Source organism: Oncorhynchus kisutch, linkage group LG18, assembly GCF_002021735.2.
Source record: "Oncorhynchus kisutch isolate 150728-3 linkage group LG18, Okis_V2, whole genome shotgun sequence".
Classification (NCBI taxonomy): Eukaryota; Metazoa; Chordata; class Actinopteri; order Salmoniformes; family Salmonidae; genus Oncorhynchus; species Oncorhynchus kisutch.
Genome location: NC_034191.2, coordinates 45,954,714 through 45,978,452, shown reverse-complemented (window position 1 = coordinate 45,978,452; position 23,739 = coordinate 45,954,714). Strand labels below are relative to the sequence as shown.

Sequence of the window (23,739 nt, the reverse complement as noted above, 5' to 3'; positions counted from 1 at the left end):
CTTACCTCCGCTGTACCCGCACCCCACCATACCCCTATCTGCGCATTATGCCCTGAATATATTCTACCATGCCCAGAAACCTGCTCCTCTTATTCTCTGTCCCCAACGCTCTAGGCGACCAGTTTTGATAGCCTTTAGCCGCACCCTCATACTACTCCTTCTCTGTTCCGCGGGTGATGTGGAGGTAAACCCAGGCCCTGCATGTCCCCAGGCACCCTCATTTGTTGACTTCTGTGATCGAAAAAGCCTTGGTTTCATGCATGTCAACATCAGAAGCCTCCTCCCTAAGTTTGTTTTACTCACTGCTTTAGCACACTCTGCTAACCCTGATGTCCTTGCTGTGTCTGAATCCTGGCTCAGGAAGGCCACCAAAAATTCAGAGATTTCCATACCCAACTATAACATCTTCCGTCAAGATAGAACTGCCAAAGGGGGCGGAGTTGCAGTTTACTGCAGAGATAGCCTGCAAAGTAATGTCATACTTTCCAGGTCCATACCCAAACAGTTCGAACTACTAATTTTGAAAATTACTCTCTCCAGAAATAAGTCTCTCACGGTTGCCGCCTGCTACCGACCCCCCTTAGCTCCCAGCTGTGCCCTGGACACCATTTGTGAATTGATCGCCCCCCATCTAGCTTCAGAGTTTGTTCTGTTAGGTGACCTAAACTGGGATATGCTTAACACCTCGCCAGTCCTACAATCTAAGCTAGATACCCTCAATCTCACACAAATCATCAAGGAACCCACCAGGTACAACCCTAACTCTGTAAACAAGGGCACCCTCATAGACGTCATCCTGACCAACTGGCCCTCCAAATACACCTCCGCTGTCTTCAACCAGGATCTCAGCGATCACAGCCTCATTGCCTGTATCCGCTACGGAGCCGCAGTCAAACGACCACCCCTCATCACTGTCAAACGCTCCCGAAAACACTTCTGTGAGCAGGCCTTTCTAATCGACCTGGCCCGGGTATCCTGGAAGGACATTGACCTCATCCCGTCAGTTGAGGATGCCTGGTCATTCTTTAAAAGTAACTTCCTCACCATTTTAGATAAGCATGCTCCGTTCAAAAAATGCAGAACTAAGAACAGATACAGCCCTTGGTTCACCCCAGACCTGACTGCCCTCGACCAGCACAAAAACATCCTGTGGCGGACTGCAATAGCATCGAATAGTCCCCGTGATATGCAACTGTTCAGGGAAGTCCGGAACCAATACACGCAGTCAGTCAGGAAAGCTAAGGCCAGCTTCTTCAGGCAGAAGTTTGCATCCTGTAGCTCCAACTCCAAAAAGTTCTGGGACACCGTGAAGTCCATGGAGAACAAGAGCACCTCCTCCCAGCTGCCCACTGCACTGAGGCTAGGTAACACGGTCACCACTGATAAATCCATGATTATCGAAAACTTCAATAAGCATTTCTCAACGGCTGGCCATGCCTTCCGCCTGGCTACTTCAACCTCGGCCAACAGCCCCCGCAGCTCCTCGCCCAAGCCTCTCCAGGTTCTCCTTTAACCAAATCCAGATAGCAGATGTTCTGAAAGAGCTGCAAAACCTGGACCCGTACAAATCAGCTGGGCTTGACAATCTGGACCCTCTATTTCTGAAACTATCTGCCACCATTGTCGCAACCCCTATTACCAGCCTGTTCAACCTCTTTCATATCGTCTGAGATCCCCAAGGATTGGAAAGCTGCCGCAGTCATCCCCCTCTTCAAAGGGGGAGACACCCTGGACCCAAACTGTTACAGACCTATATCCATCCTGCCCTGCCTATCTAAGGTCTTCGAAAGCCAAGTCAACAAACAGGTCACTGAGCATCTCGAATCCCACCGCACCTTCTCCGCTGTGCAATCTGGTTTCCGAGCCGGTCATGGGTGCACCTCAGCCACACTCAAGGTACTCAACGATATCATAACCGCCATCGATAAAAGACAGTACTGTGCAGCCGTCTTCATCGACCTTGCCAAGGCTTTCGACTCTGTCAATCACCATATTCTTATCGGCAGACTCAGGAGCCTCGGTTTTTCGGGTGACTGCCTTGCCTGGTTCACCAATTACTTTGCAGACAGAGTTCAGTGCGTCAAATCGGAGGGCATGCTGTCTGGTCCTCTGGCAGTCTCTATGGGGGTGCCACAGGGTTCAATTCTCGGGCCGACTCTTTTCTCTGTGTATATCAATGATGTTGCTCTTGCTGCGGGCGATTCCCTGATCCACCTCTACGCAGACGACACCATTCTATATACCTTCGGCCCGTCTTTGGACACTGTGCTATCTAACCTCCAAACAAGCTTCAATGCCATACAACACTCCTTCCGTGGCCTCCAACTGCTCTTAAACGCTAGTAAAACCAAATGCATGCTTTTCAACCGGTCGCTGCCTGCACCCGCATGCCCGACTAGTATCACCACCCTGGATGGTTCCGACCTAGAATATGTGGACGTCTATAAGTACCTAGGTGTCTGGCTAGACTGCAAACTCTCCTTCCAGACTCATATCAAACATCTCCAATCGAAAATCAAATCAAGAGTCGGCTTTCTATTCCGCAACAAAGCCTCCTTCACTCACGCCGCCAAGCTTACCCTAGTAAAACTGACGATCCTACCGATCCTCGACTTCGGCAATGTCATCTACAAAATGGCTTCCAACACTCTACTCAGCAAACTGGATGCAGTCTATCACAGTGCCATCCGTTTCGTCACTAAAGCACCTTATACCACCCACCACTGCGACTTGTATGCTCTAGTCGGCTGGCCCTCGCTACATATTCGTCGCCAGACCCACTGGCTCCAGGTCATCTACAAGTCCATGCTAGGTAAAGCTCCGCCTTATCTCAGCTCACTGGTCACGATGGCAACACCCATCCGTAGCACGCGCTCCAGCAGGTGTATCTCACTGATCATCCCTAAAGCCAACACCTCATTTGGCCGCCTTTCGTTCCAGTACTCTGCTGCCTGTGACTGGAACGAATTGCAAAAATCGCTGAAGTTGGAGACTTTTATCTCCCTCACCAACTTCAAACATCAGCTATCTGAGCAGCTAACCGATCGCTGCAGCTGTACATAGTCTATTGGTAAATAGCCCACCCTTTTTCACCTACCTCATCCCCATACTGTTTTTATTTATTTACTTTTCTGCTCTTTTGCACACCAATATCTCCACCTGTACATGACCATCTGATCATTCATCACTCCAGTGTTAATCTGCAAAATTGTAATTATTTGCCTACCTCCTCATGCCTTTTGCACACATTGTATATAGACTCCCCCTTTGGTTTCTACTGTGTTATTGACTTGTTAATTGTTTACTCCATGTGTAACTCTTTGTTGTCTGCTCACACTGCTATGCTTTATCTTGGCCAGGTCGCAGTTGCAAATGAGAACTTGTTCTCAACTAGCCTACCTGGTTAAATAAAGGTGAAATAAAAAATAAAAAAAATGGGTGGGCCTCGGAGAGCCCTCACCAACTTGGGGGCCAGGCCCACCCACTGGGGAGCCAGGCCCAGCCAATCAGAATTAGTTTTTCCCCACACAAGGGCTTTATTACAGACAGAAATACTCCTCAGTTTTATTAGCTGTCTGGGTGGCTGGTCTCAGACAATCCCGCAGGTGAAATAGTCGGATTTGGAGGTCCTGGGCAGGCATAGTTACACGTGGTCTGCGGATGTGAGGCCGGTTGGACTTACTGACAAATTACGTTGGAAGTGACTTATGGTAGAGAAATGAACATTAAATTATTTGGCAACAGCTTTGGTGGACATTCCTGCAGTCAGCATGTCAATTGCACGCTCCCTCAAAACATGAGACATCTGTGGCATTGGGTTGTGTGGCAAAAATGCACATTTTATAGTGGCCAATTATTGTCCCTAGCACAAGGTGCATCTGTGTAATTATCATGCTGTTTAATCAGTTTATTGATATGCCACACCAGTCAGGTGGATGGATTATCTTGGAAAAGGATAAATGCTCACTAACAGGGATGTAAACAAATTTCTGCACAACATTTGAGAGAAATAAGCTTTTTCTGCGCATGTAAAATGTCTGGGATCTTTTTATTTCAGCTCATGAAACACACTTTACATGTTGCATTTCTATTTTTGTTCAATATACAGTTTGAAGTCGGAAGTTCACATACACTTAGGTTGGAGTCATTAAAACTCATATTTCAACCACTCCACAAATTGCTTGTTAACAAACTATAGTTTTGGCAAGTCGGTTAGGACATCTACTTCATGCATGACACAAGTCAATTTTCAAACAATTGTTTACAGACAGATTATTTCACTTACAATTCACTGTATCACAATTCCAGTGGGTCATTACATAGTTTACTGTGCCGTTATACAGCTTGGAAAATTCCAGAAAATGTCATGGCTTTAGAAGCTTCTGATAGTTAAGAATGTGTTCTTAACTGACTTGCCTGGTTAAATAAAAGGTAAAAAAAAAAAATTGTCTAATTGACATCATTTGAGTAAATTGGAGGTGCACCTGTGGATGTATTTCAAGGCCTACCTTCAAACTCAGTGCCTCTTTGCTTGACATCATCGGAAAATCAAGAGAAATCAGCCAAGACCTCAGCAAAAAAATGGTTCGCCTCCACATGTCTGGTTCATCCTTGGGAACAATTTCCAAACGCCTGAAGGTACCACGTTCATCTGTACAAATAGTAGTATGCAATTATAAACACCAAAGGGACCACGTAGCCATCATACCGCTCAGGAATGAGACGCGTTCTTTGGTACGAAAAGTGCAACTCAATCCCAAAACAACAGTAAAGGAGACCTTGTGAAGATGCTTGAGGAAACAAGTACAAAAGTATCTATATCCACAGCAAATCGAGTCCTATATCAACATAACCTGAAAGGCCGCTCAGCAAGGACGAAGCCACTGCTCCAAAACCGCCATAAAAAAGCCAGACTACGGTTTGCAACTGCACATGGGGACAAAGATCGTACTTTTTGGAGAAATGTCCTCTGGTCTGATGAAACAAAAATAGAAGTCTTTGGCCCACCATTGTTATGTTTGGAGGAAAAAAAGGGGGATGCTTGCAAGCCGAAGAACACCATCCCAACCGTGGCAGCATCATGTTGTGGAGGTGCTTTGCTGCAGGAGGGACTGGTGCACTTCACAAATTAGATGACATCATGAGGGCGGAAAATTCTGTGGATATATTGAAGCAACATCTCAAGACATCGGTCAGGAAGTTAAGGCTTGGTCTCAAATGGGTCTTCCAAATGGACAATGACCCCAAGCCTACTTCCAAAGTTGTGGCAAGTTGGCTTAAGGACAACAAAGTCAAGGTATTGGAGTGACCATCACAAAGCCCTGACCTAAATCCTATAGAGCATTTGTGGGCTGAACTGAAAAAGCGTGTGCGAGCAAGGATGCCTTAAAACCTGACTCAGTTACACCAGCTCTGTCAGGAGGAAAAAAATTTGCCCAACATATTGTGGGAAGCTTGTGGAAGGCTACACAAAACGTTTGACCCACAAGTTAAACAATTTAAAGGCAATGCTACCAAATACTAATTGACTGTTTGTAAACTTCTGACCCACTGGGAATGTGATGAAAGAAATAAAAGCTGAAATAATTCTCTCTACTATTATTCTGACATTTCACATTCTTAAAATAAAGTAGTGATCCTAACTGACCTAAACCAGTGAATCTTTAATATAATTAATGTCAGGAATTGTGAAAAACTGAGTTTAAATGTGTAAACTTCTGACTTCAACTGTAGCTGCATATTTTCTCTTGACACAAGGGTCAGTGACAGACAGACCAGGGTACATGGAGAGTCAGAGAACAGCCTAATTAATGTCTGGACCTCTGGGGGTAGATCAGCTTTAATATTGCAGATAGATTGTCTGCATCATTTTCAATCCCCCATGTATATTTTTTTGTAAATACATACCGTACCAGTCAAACGTTTGGTCACACCTACTCATTCAAGGGTTTTTCTTTATTTTTACTATTTTCTACATTGTACATGATTCCAACACACATGGAATCATGTAGTAACGAAAACAATGTGTTACACATCTAAATATATTGTATATTCTTCAAAGTAGAAAAACACTAAGTGCAAGCCAGATGGAAATGGCGTGTCGCTGCAGAATTCTGTGGTAGCCATGCTGGTTAAGTGTGTCTTGAATTGTAAATAAATCACAGACAGTGTCACCAGCAAAGCAGAATGCCAAGAGTTTGCAAAGATGTCATCAAGGCAAAGGGTGGCTACTTTGAAGATTCTCAAATATACTTTTTTGGTTACTACATGATTCCATATGTTTTATTTCATAGTGTTGATGTCTTCCCTATTATTCTAAAATGTAGAAAATAGTCAAAATAAAGAAAGACCTTTGAATGAATAGCAAAATTATTACTATTAATCTAAATAGCATCTGAAGGTAGACCATTATATTATGCACGGTTGTGACCCACTTTCTCAACCCAAAATGTTTCCTTGGTGAGAGGACACCATGCCCCTCATTTTTTCAAAGCGTGTTATACTGATCTTACAAACTTTCCTGGTACGCAAAATAAAGCTTCAAGATTAACCTTTTACCCTTTAGTCTCATGTACTTTGACCCCTCTGCCTGACTGGCTGTCAGCTCTGGACCCATTGATGAGGAGCCTGGGAAAAAAAGCCTAAACATTGTCCTCTTCCTCAGATTCACCTTCCTCCTCCTCATCTCCATCTCTCATTCGGACCACCTGCCCTTTCTCTCTAGTCAGGGCCTCCCCCTAACAACAGGCAAAGGTTCCTTAGTACCTTTGACCACATCAGCCTCTCCCCTCCCACCTCCTTTCTTCTCCCCTTTTTTCCCCTCTTCCACTTGACACCCTCCTCCACCGCCCCTAGCCCTTCCCCACTATACTCTCCTCATCCACTAGCATAACCTGACTAGGCCCTGCCTCATCTACACCACCATCCATGACATGACTAGATCCAGTCTCAGCTACGCCACCAACACATCCCTTACAAATATTCCACTAGCAATCAACCTACCCACCAAATTCACTCTTTTCATGAAGACAATCACAGCTTTGTTAATTCTGGAAGCGGAATCCATAAATTCATCTCCTAGCTGTTCGCCGACCATGAGCAGAACCTCCTCCACCTTAACTCCATTCTCAGGAACACACCTGAATCCATGCGGTGATGACAGCATCTCCTTCGCCCAAGGCTGCGAAGCCATCATTGCACACCACACCGTTCAAACCACAGGAAACTAAAAAAACTCTTCTTCCTCCCTAACTTTGAAAAAAAAAACGAATTAAACTAACAGTGTGTTAACCATAGAAAAGAAAAATTGAAAGAAAGTAAGGACAGAGCCCTTTACATGGCCTCTCAACTACAAAACACTCCCAAGGCAGAGAAAGAGAGAGGCAGAGAGAGAGGCAGAGGCAGAGAGAGAGAGAGGCAGAGAGAGAGAGAAGAAAGCGGAGAGAATGCTACATCACACCCACAGACGACATCTCCCCTACGATGTCTAGAATGAAAATACGTTCTAGACCATCTGATTCTGCCCAGAAAACGATCAGTTGAGCAAGAGCCAAAACACACATGGGTACAGCGACATTTAGTAAATTCGTCATTAACTTTGATACTTAGGTCCAATCGCTGATGACTTTGTTTTCTACGACACCCCTCAATTTGACATTTTTCAATTTCTTCAATGTCACCATGCATTCAGCAATCGGGAAACAAAGGACTTCTGGGAATATGGAAGCCTGTCCCAGAGACGGGGATTAGTCCTACAATGACCAGGCAGAGGGATGGTCGGACAGACGGAAGGACAGGGACATTGAAATACAGATACCCATGTTGAATGGTGACAACAATTTTGGCTCTAACTATTAAATATCTGTACACACCTGTTCCTCAACATCACCTTGCCACCCTGAGTATAACCTCACCCGTCAGTCTCAGACTCACCACTGATTTAGTTCACAATCACGAACCAAGCGGTCACAACTCATTACTGCCTTAATAAACTTTGGGGTGAAGCTTTTCCTCGGTACAGATCTTGGAACAGCTTCCCCTCCTCATCCTAACCATTAGTAGGGAAAATGCTAAACTGACCCAAGAACAGCATACAGGGACAACTCCACCCTACTGCTCCTAATAATGGATCCAAATGGTATTGCGGTCACTCACAGACAGAAACAAAAGAATATTGGCCAGTCCAATATCCTACATTTGTTCATTTGCTCATTCATTCACCCGTTGACTTGGACAAACACTCACATCATCTTATCAGCAGCCTATTAGATGAAACATGAGCAAAGAGACACATTTTTCCCACAGAAACTATATTGCCCTGGACTGACCCGCAGTCACCCCCCCACCACCCTTCACTCCCTGTACATCCCTGACAGCCCCCTGCCTCTGTTTCCGCCCCTCTCCCTCTCAACTGAGAGGGAGTAACACACAGCTCTGTTCACATCATGGCTCGCTCCTGGATAATACATTACCCTCCACACAAACGCACACGCACACACCCAGTCACACGCACACACCCAGTCACACGCACACTTACACAAACACAGAGAGAGGACACATTCTCCCCTCGCTGTATGTTAATACCACATGGCTAACACTCTTATACAAAAACAGAAGGAGCCCAAACAGATTCCCTCTAGCCTCTTACACTCCGCCCGCCCCCCCGCCCCCAACAAAGGAAGAAGGGAGGCTGCAGCCAACAGCTCCGCGGTCTGATGTTAGTTACCATAACAATGATGGTGAGGGCTCTACCTCCCCCGGTGGTGGTGTGGCCTTCGCCGGGAGGCAGGGCGTCCGAGGATAGCTGGTCCTGGCGGGAGCACATGTGGACACAGTTGGCCCGGCCCACAGAACGTAGGGCCTGGAGGAGCACCAAGCTGGCCGAGCAGCCCATACCCAGGTACCCAACCACGTCACCCCCAGACAGAGCCCTCTGCCCTGGATTCACCACCCAGCCCTGGCCCCCTGGACCTTGGACCAGACTAATAGCGCTAAGTGATGCTAAGTTCAGGAAACCCCAGCTACAGCCTAGTCAGGTTAGCCCAGGTTAGTCCCTAAAGCTCCGGTGCTCCAGCACTGCCTGTCTACTTCGTACTGCAGTCCCACTGCTCTCCTCTGGCTCAGTACGGCTAAGTGCTGAGCGCTGGGACCCTCCAGCTGCAGCAGACAGAGGCTGCCTTGTCGCTCCACTCTCCGCACTGATCTGATCTGCCTACACTGTAGCTGAACACAGCTGGCTCCTCCAATCGAAGCAAGACACGGTCGTCAGCTGACCAGAACTGACAGCCAAAAACACACACAGGCACGCACTCTAGCACCCAGTCTCGCCCGCTCCCTCGAGTTCTCGTGCACGCTCTCTCTCTCTCGTCCACACATACTGCTCACACAAATATCCAACGTGATTTAGAGGGACATGGTAAAAAGACAGGAAGTCAATCCAAGCTGGAGTGAGCTCTGGGAATTGCACTAAGCAAAGGAGTGTGTGTGTGTGTGTGTGTGTGTGTGTGTGTGTGTGTGTGTGTGTGTGTGTGTGTGTGTGTGTGTGTGTGTGTGTGTGTGTGTGCACGTATGTGTGTTTCTGTGCATGCGTGTCCAAATCACCAGCTGTGTTACACCAGCCGTAACAGTGTCATTCAACTATTCAGACCAGCCACCTACTCCACACACTATGTCTCGCTCCATACTTCCTCTCTCCCACTTAAGAATTTGAAATCTAGCTCATACTGTACACTCACTTAGCGGTACCTAAAGTGCTGCAGTCTGCACCGAAAAGCTAAATAGCACAGAGAAAGAAAAGGAAGATGGCTGTTCAACAACAGGTTGAATGAAACTAAGTGGAAAACATGGCAGTTGTGGATGTTGTTCCAAAGCCTAACACAATGAAATGACAGTGCTTTCTAAGGTGATGATTCATTCAAAAAGCCCATACGCACATTAAGAGTTTACTCATTCCCAATGGATTAAATAAAACCATTTCCTCATCAATCTACACAAAATCCCCATAATAACAAAGCGAAAACTGGTTTTTAGAAACTTTTGCACATTTATGAAAAGTAAAAAACATATACCGTATTTATATACCGTATTTAAATAAGTATTCAGACCTTTTGAGCTCAGGTACATCCTGCTTCCATTGACCATCCAAGAGATGTTTCTACAACTTGAATCATGTCCACCTGTGTTAAATTCAATTGATTGGACATGATTTGGAAAGGCATACTTGTCTGTATAAGGTCAAGAACCTTATACCAAGAACCCGATGGTCCCTCTGACAGAGCTCCAGAATTATTTTGTGGAGATGGGAGAACCTCTCAGAAGGACAACCATCTCTGCAACACTAAACCAATCAGGCATTTATGGTAGAGTGGCCAGACGGAAGCCACTCCACAGTAAAAGGCACATGACAGCCCGCTTGGAGTTTGCCAAAAGGAACCTAAAGGACTCTCAGACTATGACAAACAAGATTATCTGGTCTGATGAAACCAAGGTTGAACTCTTTGCCCTGAATGCCAAGCGTCACCTCTGGAGAAAACCAGGCACCGCTCAAGACCTGGCCAAAACCATCCCAACGGTGAAGCATGGTGGCAACGTCATGCTGCAGGGATATTTTTTAGCAGCAGGGCCTGGAACAGTAGTCAGGGTCGAGGGACCTCAGACACAGAGATCCTTGATGAAAACCTGCTCCAGACCTGAAAATAGCGGTGCAGCGACGCTCCCCATCCAACCTGACAAAGCTTGAGAGGATCTGCACAGAAGAATGAGAGAAACTCCCCAAATACAGGTGTGCCAAGCTTGTAGCGTCATAGACAAGACTCGAGGCTGTAATCGCTGCCAAAGGTGCTTCAACAGAGTACTGAGTAAAGGGTGATATTTCATTTATTTTTTTTATACATTTGCAAGATAAAACAAATACCTTTTTTTTTACTTTGTCATTACTGGGTATTGTGTGTAGATTGATGAGGGAAAAAACTATTTAATACATTTTAGTCAAGGGGTCTGAATAATTTCCGAATGCACTGTATTACTGGAAAATGGAATATCTTATGTTTCACCGAGTCATGAATGACAACAAAGATAATATACAGTTGGCTGGGTTTTCTGTGCATCGGCAGGACAGAAGTCCGGTAAGACGAGTGGTGGGGGTGTGTGTCTATTGTCAATATCAACTGGTGCGCGATGTCTAATATTAAGGTAGTCTCGAGGTATTGCTCACCTGAGGTAGAGTACCTGATAATAAGCTGTAAACCACACTATCTACCAAGAGAGTTTTCATCTATATTTTTCATAGCCGTCTATTTACCACCACAAACCGACACTAAGAACGTACTCAATGAGCTGTATAAGGCCAAACAAAAACATGCTGATCCAGAAGCGGAGCTCACAGTGGCTGGGGATACTAATGGAGGCTAACTTAATCCATTTTTACCTAATTTCTACCAGATGTCAGAGGGCCACGCCGCCACCGGGGGAAGTAGAGCTCTATACCCATCATTGTTATGGTTATATCCTCTCACGCCAACGAAGTTGAGAGATCACCTCTTCCTCTCTGACAAGCGGTTTCAACTCGCTATTTTCGTTTGAGCTTTGGTCCATCAGAATCAGTCATATGGACACAAACACATTGAGACATTATTTTACTGTAATAGAGAACTTTTCTAACGATACCCTTTTTATGTCTCAACTACTCAAATTACGCGCCGAGCAGACAACTAAACCGAGTGTATCAACGAACATCGTCTAACCAAGATGGCATAGCAGTTCAGACGTCTTTTGTCCTCGTCTTGTCGTGTCCTGTATATATATATATTATATATATATATATATATATATATATATATATATGACAAATTTTTTCACATACATTTTTTTTTTTTTTTTCCATCAACTCATCTTCAAAACACTCTCCTGCAACCCGCCTCACCAATTTATATTTATAAAAAAGTATTATTTGCCTCAAATCTGTAATCCTCCAAGAAGCTAGCCAGAAATTCCAAGAAGCTAGCCAGAAACTAGCCAGAAGCTAGCCAGGAGCTAGCCAGAAGCTAGCCCAGAAGCTAATCCAGAAGCTAGTTCAGAAGCTAGTTCAGAAGCTAGTTCAGAAGCTAGTTCAGAAGCTAGTTCAGAAGCTAGTTCAGAAGCTAGTTAGCTTCTTTACTGGCAAACGTTAGTATTCAGCTAACCACGGTTTGTGGTCATCAGCTATCCTTTAGCTCGAAAATCTATCGCCAGTTTTGTACGGCGCAGCGTGGCTCGGAACGGAACATACCGGACCAATTTTTCTCTCCATGTCCCTGGATTTGAACTGCTCTCTGGACATTCATACCCGGGTCTCACAGCTAGCTAGCTGCTATCCGTGTGACTATCGGCTTTCGTCGATTCCGGAGCAAACATAAATTATTCCGGAGCTTGCCAGCTCCGTCAATCACTCCTGAGTTCCATCAATCACTCCTGGGCTGCAGTCACCTATCCGGACCCGTTTTACTGTCTACGCGGAGCCCCACCGGGCCTTCACAACTGGACTGCCGACGTTACCTACCCGAAGGAGATCCGGCTGGCTCCTCCGTCGCGACGTTACCTGAACGCCCATCTGCGGCCTGCTAACCGTTAGCCGTCTTACCGGCTGCTATCTGAATAGACAATCGGACAATTTATTTATTTTTATTATTATTATGTTTTCTTCTTGGGCCTCTATAACTATATCTATTGTTTTTAAAATTATTGTTGTTGTGTGATTTGGATGAATCCCCTCTACCACACGGAACACCACTAATCTACTGACGGAACACAAGAGGTGGCTAACAACAGACCTCCATCCTATGCTAGCTTGCCTGGCTAGCTGTCTAAATCGCCGTGACCCCCAACCAACCTCTCCACTCACTGGACCCTTTTGATCACTCGACTAAGCATGCCTCTCCTTAATGTCAATATGTCTTGTCCATTGCTGTTCTGGTTAGTGTTTATTGGCTTATTTCACTGTAGAGCCTCTAGTCCTGCTCACTATACCTTATCCAACCTATTAGTTCCACCACCCACACATGCAATGACATCTCCTGGTTTCAATGATGTTTCTAAAGACAATATCTCTCTCTTCATCACTCAATACCTAGGTTTACCTCCACTGTATTCACATCCTACCATACCTTTGTCTGTACATTATACCTTGATGCTATTTTATCGCCCTCAGAAACCTCCTTTTACTCTCTGTTCCAGACGTTCTAGACGACCAATTCTTATTGCTTTTAGCCGCACCCTTATTCTACTCCTCCTATGTTCCACTGGCGATGTAGAGGTGAATCCAGGCCCTGCAGTGCCTAGCTCCACTCCTATTCCCCAGGTGCTCTCTTTTGACGACTTCTGTAACCGTAATAGCCTTGGTTTCATGCATGTTAATATTAGAAGCCTCCTCCCTAAGTTTGTTCTATTCACTGCTTTAGCACACTCTGCTAACCGGATGTTCTAGCTGTGTCTGAATCCTGGCTTAGGAAGACCACCAAAAATTCAGAAATGTTAATTCCAAACTACAACATTATCAGACAAGATAGAACTGACAAAGGGGGCGGTGTTGCAATCTACTGCAAAGATAGCCTGCAGAGTTCTGTCCTACTATCCAGGTCTGTACCCAAACAATTTGAACTTCTACTTTTAAAAATCCACCTCTAAAAACAAGTCTCTCACCGTTGCCGCCTGCTATAGACCACCCTCTGCCCCCACCTGTGCTCTGGACACCATATGTGAACTGATCTATCTTCAGAGCTCGTGCTGCTAGGCGACCTAAACTGGAACATGCTTAACACCCCAGCCATCCTACAATCTAAACTTGATGCCCTCAATCTCACACAAATTATCAATGAACCTACCAGGTACCTCCCCAAAGCCTTAAACACGGGCACCCTCATAGATATCATCCTAACCAACTTCCCCTCTAAATACACCTCTGCTGTCTTCAACCAAGATCTCAGCGATCACTGCCTCATTGCCTGCATCCGTAATGGGTCAGCGGTCAAACAACCTCCACTCATCACTGTAAAACGCTCCCTGAAACACTTCAGCGAGCAGGCCTTTCTAATCGACCTGGCCGGGGTATCCTGGAAGGATATTGATCTCATCCTGTCAGTAGAGGATGCCTGGATATTTTTTTTTAAATGCCTTCCTAACCATCTTAAATAAACATGCCCCATTCAAGAAATTTAGAACCAGGAACAGATATAGCCCTTGGTTCTCCCCAGACCTGACTGCCCTTAACCAACACAAAAACATCCTATGGCGTTCTGCATTAGCATCGAACAGCCCCCGTGATATGCAGCTGTTCAGGGAAGCTAGAAACCATTATACACAGGCAGTTAGAAAAGCCAAGGCTAAGCTTTTTCAAGCAGAAATTTGCTTCCTGCAACACTAACTCAAAAAAGTTCTGGGACACTGTAAAGTCCATGGAGAATAAGAACACCTCCTCCCAGCTGCCCACTGCACTGAAGATAGGAAACACTGTCACCACTGATAAATCCACCATAATTGAGAATTTCAATAAGCATTTTTCTACGGCTGGCCATGCTTTCCACCTGGCTACTCCTACCCCGGTCAACAGTACTGCACCCCCAACAGCAACTCGCCCAAGCCTTCCCCATTTCTCCTTCTCCCAAATCCATTCAGCTGATGTTCTGAAAGAGCTGCAAAATCTGGACCCCTACAAATCAGCCGGGCTAGACAATCTGGACCCTTTCTTTCTAAAATTATCTGCCGAAATTGCCACCCCTATTACTAGCCTGTTCAACCTCTCTTTCGTGTCGTCTGAGATTCCCAAAGATTGGAAAGCAGCTGCGGTCATCCCCCTCTTCAAAGGGGGGGACACTCTTGACCCAAACTGCTACAGACCTATATCTATCCTACCATGCCTTTCTAAGGTCTTCGAAAGCCAAGTCAACAAACAGATTTACCAACCATTTCGAATCTCACCATACCTTCTCTGCTATGCAATCTGGGTTCAGAGCTGGTCATGGGTGCACCTCAACCACGCTCAAGGTCCTAAACGATATTGTCACCAAAGCCCCATATACTACCCACCATTGCGACCTGTACGCTCTCGTTGGCTGGCCCTCGCTTCATACTCGTCGCCAAACCCATTGGCTCCATGTCATCTACAAGACCCTGCTAGGTAAAGTCCCCCCTTATCTCAGCTCGCTGGTCACCATAGCATCTCCCACCTGTAGCACACGCTCCAGCAGGTATATCTCTCTAGTCACCCCCAAAACCAATTCTTTCTTTGGCCGCCTCTCCTTCCAGTTCTCTGCTGCCAATGACTGGAACGAACTACAAAAATCTCTGAAACTGGAAACATTATCTCCCTCACTAGCTTTAAGCATCAACTGTCAGAGCAGCTCACAGATTACTGCACCTGTACATAGCCCACCTATAATTTAGCCCAAACAACTACCTCTTTCCCAACTGTATTTAATTTATTGATTTATTGATTTATATTATTTGTATTTCTACTTTGCACATTCTTCCATTGCAAAACTACCATTCCAGTGTTTTACTTGCTATATTGTATTTACTTTGCCACCATGGCCTTTTTTTGCCTTTACCTCCCTTCTCACCTCATTTGCTCACATTGTATATAGACTTGTTTATACTGTATTATTGACTGTATGTTTGTTTTACTCCATGTGTAACTCTGTGTCGTTGTATCTGTCGAACTGCTTTGCTTTATCTTGGCCAGGTCGCAATTGTAAATGAGAACTTGTTCTCAACTTGCCTACCTGGTTAAATAAAGGTGAAAAAAAATGGTAACTAACATCAGACTGCGGTAGGCTGAAGCTTCCCTTTACTCCACACAGAGAGACGCGCACAAAAAAATTCTCAAAGAGTCAAGTCACCCAAGTCATAGACTGTTCTCTCTGCTACCGCACGGCAAGCGGTACCGGAGCGCCAAGTCTAGGTCCAAAAGGCTCTTTAACAGCTTCTACCCCCAAGACATTAGACTGAATAATTAATCAAATGGCCACCTATTGCATTGACCCCCCCCCCCCCCCCCTTTGTTTTTACACTGCTGCATCTCGCAGTACCCCCTGTATTACCCCCTGTATATAGCCTCATTGTTATTTGATTGTGTTACTTTTTTTATTTTACTCTATTTTCTTATTAATACTGCATTGTTAGTTAAAGGGCTTGTAAGTATTCAATGCATGTGTCTAATACAATCTGATTTTAATTTGATTTGTAATCACCATATATTACACTAAGTGCTGGATGAATAATTCTGCATATAGAAAATGCACAATACAGTATACTGCTCCTCTCCCTACCAACCAATCTCATCAGCTTTCCTCCACCACAAAGTGAGAGGAGGCTCCTTCTCTCCCCCTCTCCTCCCCTCAGCAGAAAACCAGTTTGCTGTGTATACCAATTCAATTCTTCTGGATTTATTGTCTGTGAAGTGCAGGAGCCTAGAGAGCAGGGAGTTGTTTTTGGACTGGACCACAGCCTCTGGCAGCGTCCCTACATCCGTGTCTCTTAATCCTGGTCATGGAGACCCAAAGAGGGGCACATTTTAGTTATTGCCCTCTAGCACTACACACCCGATTCCACTATTCAAAGGCCCGCTTTGCAAGGGGTGCGTGCTACGCCACTGCTTATTTAAGTATAACTATATACCTATAAGAAATCTAAGATGTGTCAAATCAATTATCTCCAGCTCAGGGCTCCAGCTATGCATTTGGTTTGCTAATTTGCTAGCTAAAGTGGCTAGATGGCAAGATCAAGCGTCTTGGTTACAGCAGAGACATTCAATCCCCTCCTGGATCAAGATCCCTGTTGGCTAAATAGTTTTCTGCGGCACTTCCGGTAATACAGTATATCCGGTATGGTACAGAAACGGTATGAAAACCTGGATACTGCCCAACCCTAACAAACTAACACGCACAGTATAAGCTGTAATGTTCAGTAGTTTAGTAGAATCAGTATGTGTTTAGTATAATCCATAGAATTTGTTCAGGGTGTTATCTTGGGCCTAAACAACAGGGAGGAGCAGGCCATCTTGGGAAGCTGTAGATATCCCATGATTAGGGCCTTCAGCATCTGTGTGACAACAACACACACCCACCTCCACGAACACACCATTACAATTAGGGCTGGGCGGTATACCGTATTTTACTACACACACACACACACACACACACACACACACACACACACACACACACACACACACACACACACACACACACACACACACACAGGTATTGATGCATGGACTCCTCTACTTGAGTCATCTCTCTCCTCTCTCCCAATTCAAGTTCAATTTAAGGGCTTTATTGGCATGGGAAACATGTTTTGAAAACTTTGTTTTACACACAAAACAAAACAATATAAATAATATACTCGACTAGAAATAATTATCTTTAAAGATACCGTACTTTAGACAAGTTAAACACACCGGGCAGAAGGCTACAAAGGTTAAAGGGCAATCTATAGTACAGGGACAGAGCAAACACCTCACCATTGTTCCTGTAAAGAAGGGATAGGAGTGGAGAAATGCAACCACTCACAGACAGTCATGGACACAGACCGACCATCCACTGGACCAAAAATAAAGTTTACAATGCTGTAAGAGAAATATATTTATAATAATCATTTTATGTAAGCGTGAACAAAATGTTTTTAAAAATATATTTTAAAAAACAGTGCAAAAGCTCACATTTTAGTCTGTGACCGGGCAAGATGAACAAGGCATCCGCAGGTCACAATCAGTAAGCACATCAATCTTAATGCCCCCCCCCCCCACAAAAAAACCCACAAAGAAATGCTCATCCAACCCTTAAGTCACATACAGACTTATTTAAAAAGAAATGTGAATACCATTAGAGGATGGACTGTTTAAAATAAGACCGGAATGGAGACCAAGCCATTCCGGTCTGATTTGGGGTTCCCACGTATATTGAACTACATTTTTTCTAGTTTCAGAGAGCACAAGACATCTCTCACCCAACATTTATAAGATGGGGGAGCTACCATCTTCCAGTTCTGTAGTATTAGCCATCTAGCTAAAAGAGTTGTATAAGTAACAGTGTCCAACTGGATTCTTGACAGGGGGGTACCTATGGTCAGTACTCCAAAAAGGGCTGTAAGGGGAGACAGATCTATAAGTGTCATATATATCAGAGGAACATTTAAATATAAATTCCCAGAAACCTGACAGTTTATGACAGCCCCAAAAAGTGTGGTGGCTGGTTCCGTTTTATATCGGACACATGTAGGATCAAAATCAGAGAATATTCTTCCAAGTTTGGCCCCGGACCAGTGGATACAGTGAACCACCTTGAATTGAATGAGGCTGTGTCTAGTGCTAAAAGAGGACGAATGCACCCTGTGCAGCACAGATTCCCAGGAGTCTTCCCCAAGTTCCTCCCCCAAATCCTATTCCCATCGAGTCTTTAAAGGCACCAAAGAATGGTTCTGTAAGTCACAAATGATTGCATATACATCTGAATTTGAGCCCCTAGGAAGCTTGTTCAGCTCAAATATGATCTCTATAGCTGTATTTCGCAGGCCTATGGGAAAATTCAGGGGTGTTAGCTCTGACAAAGTTCCTAGTCTGGAGATAGCGGAAAAAGTGGGATTGGGGGAGGTTGAACTTTTCCTGTAGCTGAGCAAAAGAGGCAAATGTATCATCAAATAATATTTGGGCTAATGAGGAAAGGCCTAGTGAGTGCCAGATGGCAAAAGCCCCATCATTCAAAGATGGAGGAAATAAAAGGTTCTGATTGATTGGGCCTGATAGAGAAAAGCCTGAGGCTAAACGGAACTGATTCCAAATTTTAAGAGACTGCTTTACAATTGGGTTGACACACCTTTTGCCTAGGGACACTGGGAGAGACGAGCACAACACAGAAGAAAGTGCAGCAGGTTTACATGATTCAGACTCCATCTGGACCCATAGTGGTATAGGGCCAGTAGGATCAGTCTGCAGCCAGTACAAAAGAGCTCTGAAATTTGTAGCCCCATAGTATGTCTGAAAATGTTGTAGAGCTAAACCACCCAATGCCTTAGGCTTCTGTAAATGTTTTCTACCAATCCGTGGTACCCTGCTATCCCAAATAAAATACATGAATGTTTGATCCAGTGAATTAAAAAAGATTTTGGAATAAAAATGGGTAAACATTGAAATAAATATAAACATTTAGGCAACACATTCATTTTAATGATATTAATCCTTCCAATAAGAGAAAGAGGTAGCGAATTCCAAAAAGTAAAAGATTGTTTCAAACTGTCTGCTAGAGCAACAAAGTTTTCCTGAAACAAATTTGAATATTTCCCAATTAGATTAATTGATGAATTAGAGTATGATAGCAAAAGAGATGTTTTCTCCATCTGTCTCCGGATTACATCTTCAAACTAAGGGCAACACAGTGCATAGCATTCCTGACAGGGACAGGGAGACGCGTCCATCATGCATGATGACGTATAAGATGTGTTCTCTTGTTTGTGTCTGGAAGTAAAGTTAGCTAGCAAGCTAGCCAACTTTAGCCAGTTAGCTTGGGTGCTTGACTGCTTTTGTGAGGCAAGAAAAGTATTACATTTTGTGAGATTAGCGAGCTTGGATCAACCCTGCTCCTTAGCAGATTTTGGGGTTGAATAATCTTTGTGAGAATCAAGGACAGTGGATATTAGGTGACATATTCAAATTGGCAGTATATATGGGCGAGAGCACGAATGATGTTTACAAAGAGTCAAACTTTGCAACATGCCGCATTTAAATGTAATCACTAAAGGTGTAAATTTGAGGGCTCTGTGTTGATACAATAGGTAGTGAATTTGTTATGGGCGTAAAAAGGCAAAGAAACTCGTATGCCAAACATTATCAAATTAGTAAAGTATTTGGTAGAGCAGGATCAGAATGCATCATATGGGAAAGTACAACCAGCGAAACAAGAGATAACATAGTAATTAAAGTGGCCTCCCTGTGGACAGAAGATCTGTTTGTTTTGACTATAATTTTTATTTTATTCACCTGGTAAAGTAACGTTAGACGGAAAAACAGAGGAAGAGTATAGCGGAGATTATAGAGGGCTTGCTGAGTTAAAGGAAATGGAGATGAAGACTAGTGAAGACAAACAAAGGAAAGTAAGTTCACACGATTTGAATCGTTTGGATTGCTTAAGAGTTAGAAAACTAGACACTAGCAAAATGTTATTTCATTTGGTTTTATTGGGTTTTTCATGGGTTAGAGGAGATGTATTTTAAAGGGGCACAAGCATGGAACTTTCAGAAGTTTTTCTTTTCTGAGTTTGAATTGAACATGTGAATTATTTTGATAAGAAATGTACTGAAGAAACTGGGATACGAAATGTATGAAACGTTTGACTACTTTTTACATAGTTCATCTAATAGAGAAAGAAACAATTATTTGAAGGGTTTGAATGACCTCTGACCTCTGTCTTTACTTTCTAGTGTGGTTTGATCGCCCTCACTGGAAAGCCGAGAGACATTGGATGATGAATTTAAGGACATTTGTAATACTGATAATGATATAGAGGTTTATAGTTCATAGCCCTATTTGTGATTCAGTCCACAGGGAGAGAGGCCTGCCCTTGAATAAGGGGAGGCTGTCTAAAGTCTGTTTTTACCATGAAGTTATGGGTACATATGTTTTTATGGAGTTATTAAGGGTAGTAATTCGAATTTGATTTGCAGTGTTGTTTTACACATGACTCACATGGTGAATTACCAGTCTTTTGAGGTTTTTGGAGCTAGAGTGATATGTAGGAATGTATCGAGTGATATATGAAGGAGTGTATTGTTGCGTTTATTTTATTTTTGTTGCGTTCTTCAATACAAATCTCACCAGATTGGGTCTGCTGGATGATTGGGATAATATCCTGACCCTGTGTAATGATGTACGCTGAGAGTTGGGAAGCAAGTTCAGGGAGTGAATAAATTTAATAAATGAACAAAACAAGAAACACGAACAGCGCACCGACATGAAACAGCAACAGAAACAATGGGGAAGGAACCAAAGGGAGTGACATATATAGGGCAGGTAATCAAGGAGGTGATGGAGTCCAGGTGAGTGTCAATGTGTTGATGCAGATGGTGACAGTTGTGCGCCATAACGAGCAACCTGGTGACCTAGAGGCCAGAGAGGGAGCACAAGTGACAGGACCCCCTCCCCGATGCGCGGCTCCAGCCACAGAACGCCGACCAAGATGACGATCCCGGGGGTCAGGAGCGGACCGGTCGCCTAGGCTAAGGAAAAGAAACCTGACAAACCGGCAGAGGCATGAGAGCCTGATGAGCCGGCTGAGACCTCCCCGGTTGCCTTGGTCGAGGCATGGCAGCCTAGCAAGCCAGCTGAAACCCGGCAGCCTGTCGAGCCTGCTGAAACCTGGCAGCCTGTCGAGCCCGCTGAAACCCGTCGAGCCAGCTGAGGTTGAGCCTGCTGAGGCAGGGAAACCCGCCGAGCCCGCTGAGGCATGGCAGCCTGTCGAGCCCGCTGAGGCATGGCAGCCCGTCGAGGCCGCTGAGGCATGGCAGCCCGTCGAGGCCGCTGAGGCATGGCAGCCCGCTGAGGCAAGGCAGCCCGTCGAGCCCGTTGAGGCAAGGCAGCCCGTCGAGCCCGCTGAGGCATGGCAGCCTGTCGAGCCCGCTGAGGCAAGGAAACCTGTCAAACCCGCCAAGGCATGGGAATCCGACAAACCGGCTGAGGCCTCCCAGGTAGCTCCGGTTCTGACACCTGGATTCAACATCACCTCCAAAAACAAACAAAAAAACACTCCCTGATGCTTCCCTTTGGTAAGGTGTCATTCTGTAACGATGTATGCTGAGAGTCGGAAAGCAAGTTCAGGGAGTGAACACATTTCATAAATGAACAAAAAAAGAAACGTGAACAGCGCACCGACATGAATCAGGAACAGAAACAACGACACCTGGGGAAGGGAGTGGCATATATAGGGCAGGTAATCAAGGAGGTGATGGAGCAGGTGAGTGTCATAATGTGCTTATGTGCGTAACGATGGTGACAGGTGTGTGCCATAACGAGCAGCCTGGTGACCTAGAGGCCAAAGAGGGAGCACAGGTGACACCCTGAGACTCTGCGATGAGGTTGTATAAGCCAATTTGGAAAAATGGTTTCAACAGAATGTGATATTTTTTTAAACATTTGTTTTAGAAATTTGTATTAAGAATATTGGTAAAAGTAATAATTTGTCATGCAGGCAATGCTTGTCTGGATTTCTTGAATCAGAAATTAACTGTTGATCTGTTCTTTCTCGAGATTATGGATTGTGACTATACATGGTACCTAGGATGCATGGAAGGGATAATTCGACCAAAGCCCCTTCTCTGACTGGCTGAAGAAATGGCGTTCAATACGGCCCTGTCCTGCACCACTTGTATCGAGAGACCTGAGTCCGAGCCAGCAACTGGTGTACAGCATCCAGTTGAAGCAATCAACGGCCTATTCTCTCATGCATTTTTCTCTCAGGAGTGCAACAGAAGTCCATGTGGGGTGAGCATGGAGCGAGATCTGTTCCAAAGGCAAATGGATAAGACATAGTAGGAGTTGTGGTGGGGCTCAGGTGAGACATTGAAATTGGGACATTATCATGGGCCATCCACTTTGAACTGTGAAGATCTGAAGAAGAAAAATAAAAATTACAGACGACTGTGTGCCGTGAAAGGCAGGGGGGGTTGGTCAACTGCCCATAATTTATTTAGACTGTTTATTTGGGGTATCAGGTTAATTGAGGAGGTCTACACACTGCTAAATGTATAGTAATTTAGGCTAAGAATGCATTAAGATACTGCTCTGGAATTATAATCGTGATGAGAACGTTAAATACTGGAATTATAGGATAATTTTATTGTAGGTTGATATAAATGTACATTCTGCCAGTATTGATGTGTGTTAAATTGAGGGATTTTTTTGTGACAGAACATGAGAATCACTGAGCAATGTCATTCTGGATTTGGATAATTCACAGGGTTTTTGGAAACTGAATGATTTCCCTGAGCTATTCCCTATTCCTGACTACATGTCTGATGAGGACCCCAATTCTGAGCATAAGGACTAGGGGTTGACCAATTAATCGGCATGGCCGAATCGGTAATCTGCATTTTTGGACACCGATTATGGCCGATTACATTGCACTCCACGAGTAGACTGCGCGAGTGCAGCAAGGAGCCAAGGTAAGTTGCTAGCTAGCATTAAACTTATCTTATAAAAAACGGTCAATCTTCACATAATCACTAGTTAACTACACATGGTTGATGATTTTACTAGATTAACTAGCTTGTCCTGCGTTGCATAAAATCAATGCGGTGCGTGTTAATTTATCATTGTATCACAGCCTACTTCGCCAAACGGGGGATGTTTTAATAAAAGCACAATCTGTACGAATGTACCTAACCATAAACATCCATGCCTTTCTTAAAATCAATACACAGAAGTATATATATATATATTTAAATCTGCATATTTAGTTAAAAGAAATTCATGTTAGCTAGGGAAATTGTGTCACTTCTCTTGCGTTCTGTGCAAGCAGAGTCAGGGTATATGCAGCAGTTTGGGCATCCTGGCTCGTTGCGAACTGTGTGAAGACCATTTCTTCCTAACAAAGATCGTAATTAATTTGCCAGAATTTTACATAATTATGACATAACATTGAAGGTTGCGCAATGTAATAGCAATATTTAGACTTATGGATGCCACCCGTTCGATAAAATACGGAACGGTATTTCACTGAAAGA

General features: G+C 44.4%; 1 protein-coding gene across 3 annotated transcripts in view; it reads right to left on the bottom strand.

Moving 5' to 3' along the window:
• Positions 1–23,739, bottom strand: part of dock10 (dedicator of cytokinesis 10) — a 191,852-nt gene that overhangs the window by 120,563 nt on the left and 47,550 nt on the right. Inside the window, exon 1 of one of the 3 annotated variants that reach the window (XM_020507577.2) lies at positions 8,726–9,194. The exons of the other annotated variants lie outside the window; for them this stretch is intronic. Coding sequence (XP_020363166.1) covers positions 8,726–8,893 — 168 coding nt within the window. The 5' untranslated portion in view covers positions 8,894–9,194. Of the gene's footprint in view, positions 1–8,725; positions 9,195–23,739 lie in introns of those variants that run through there. 3 annotated transcript variants of the gene reach the window in all.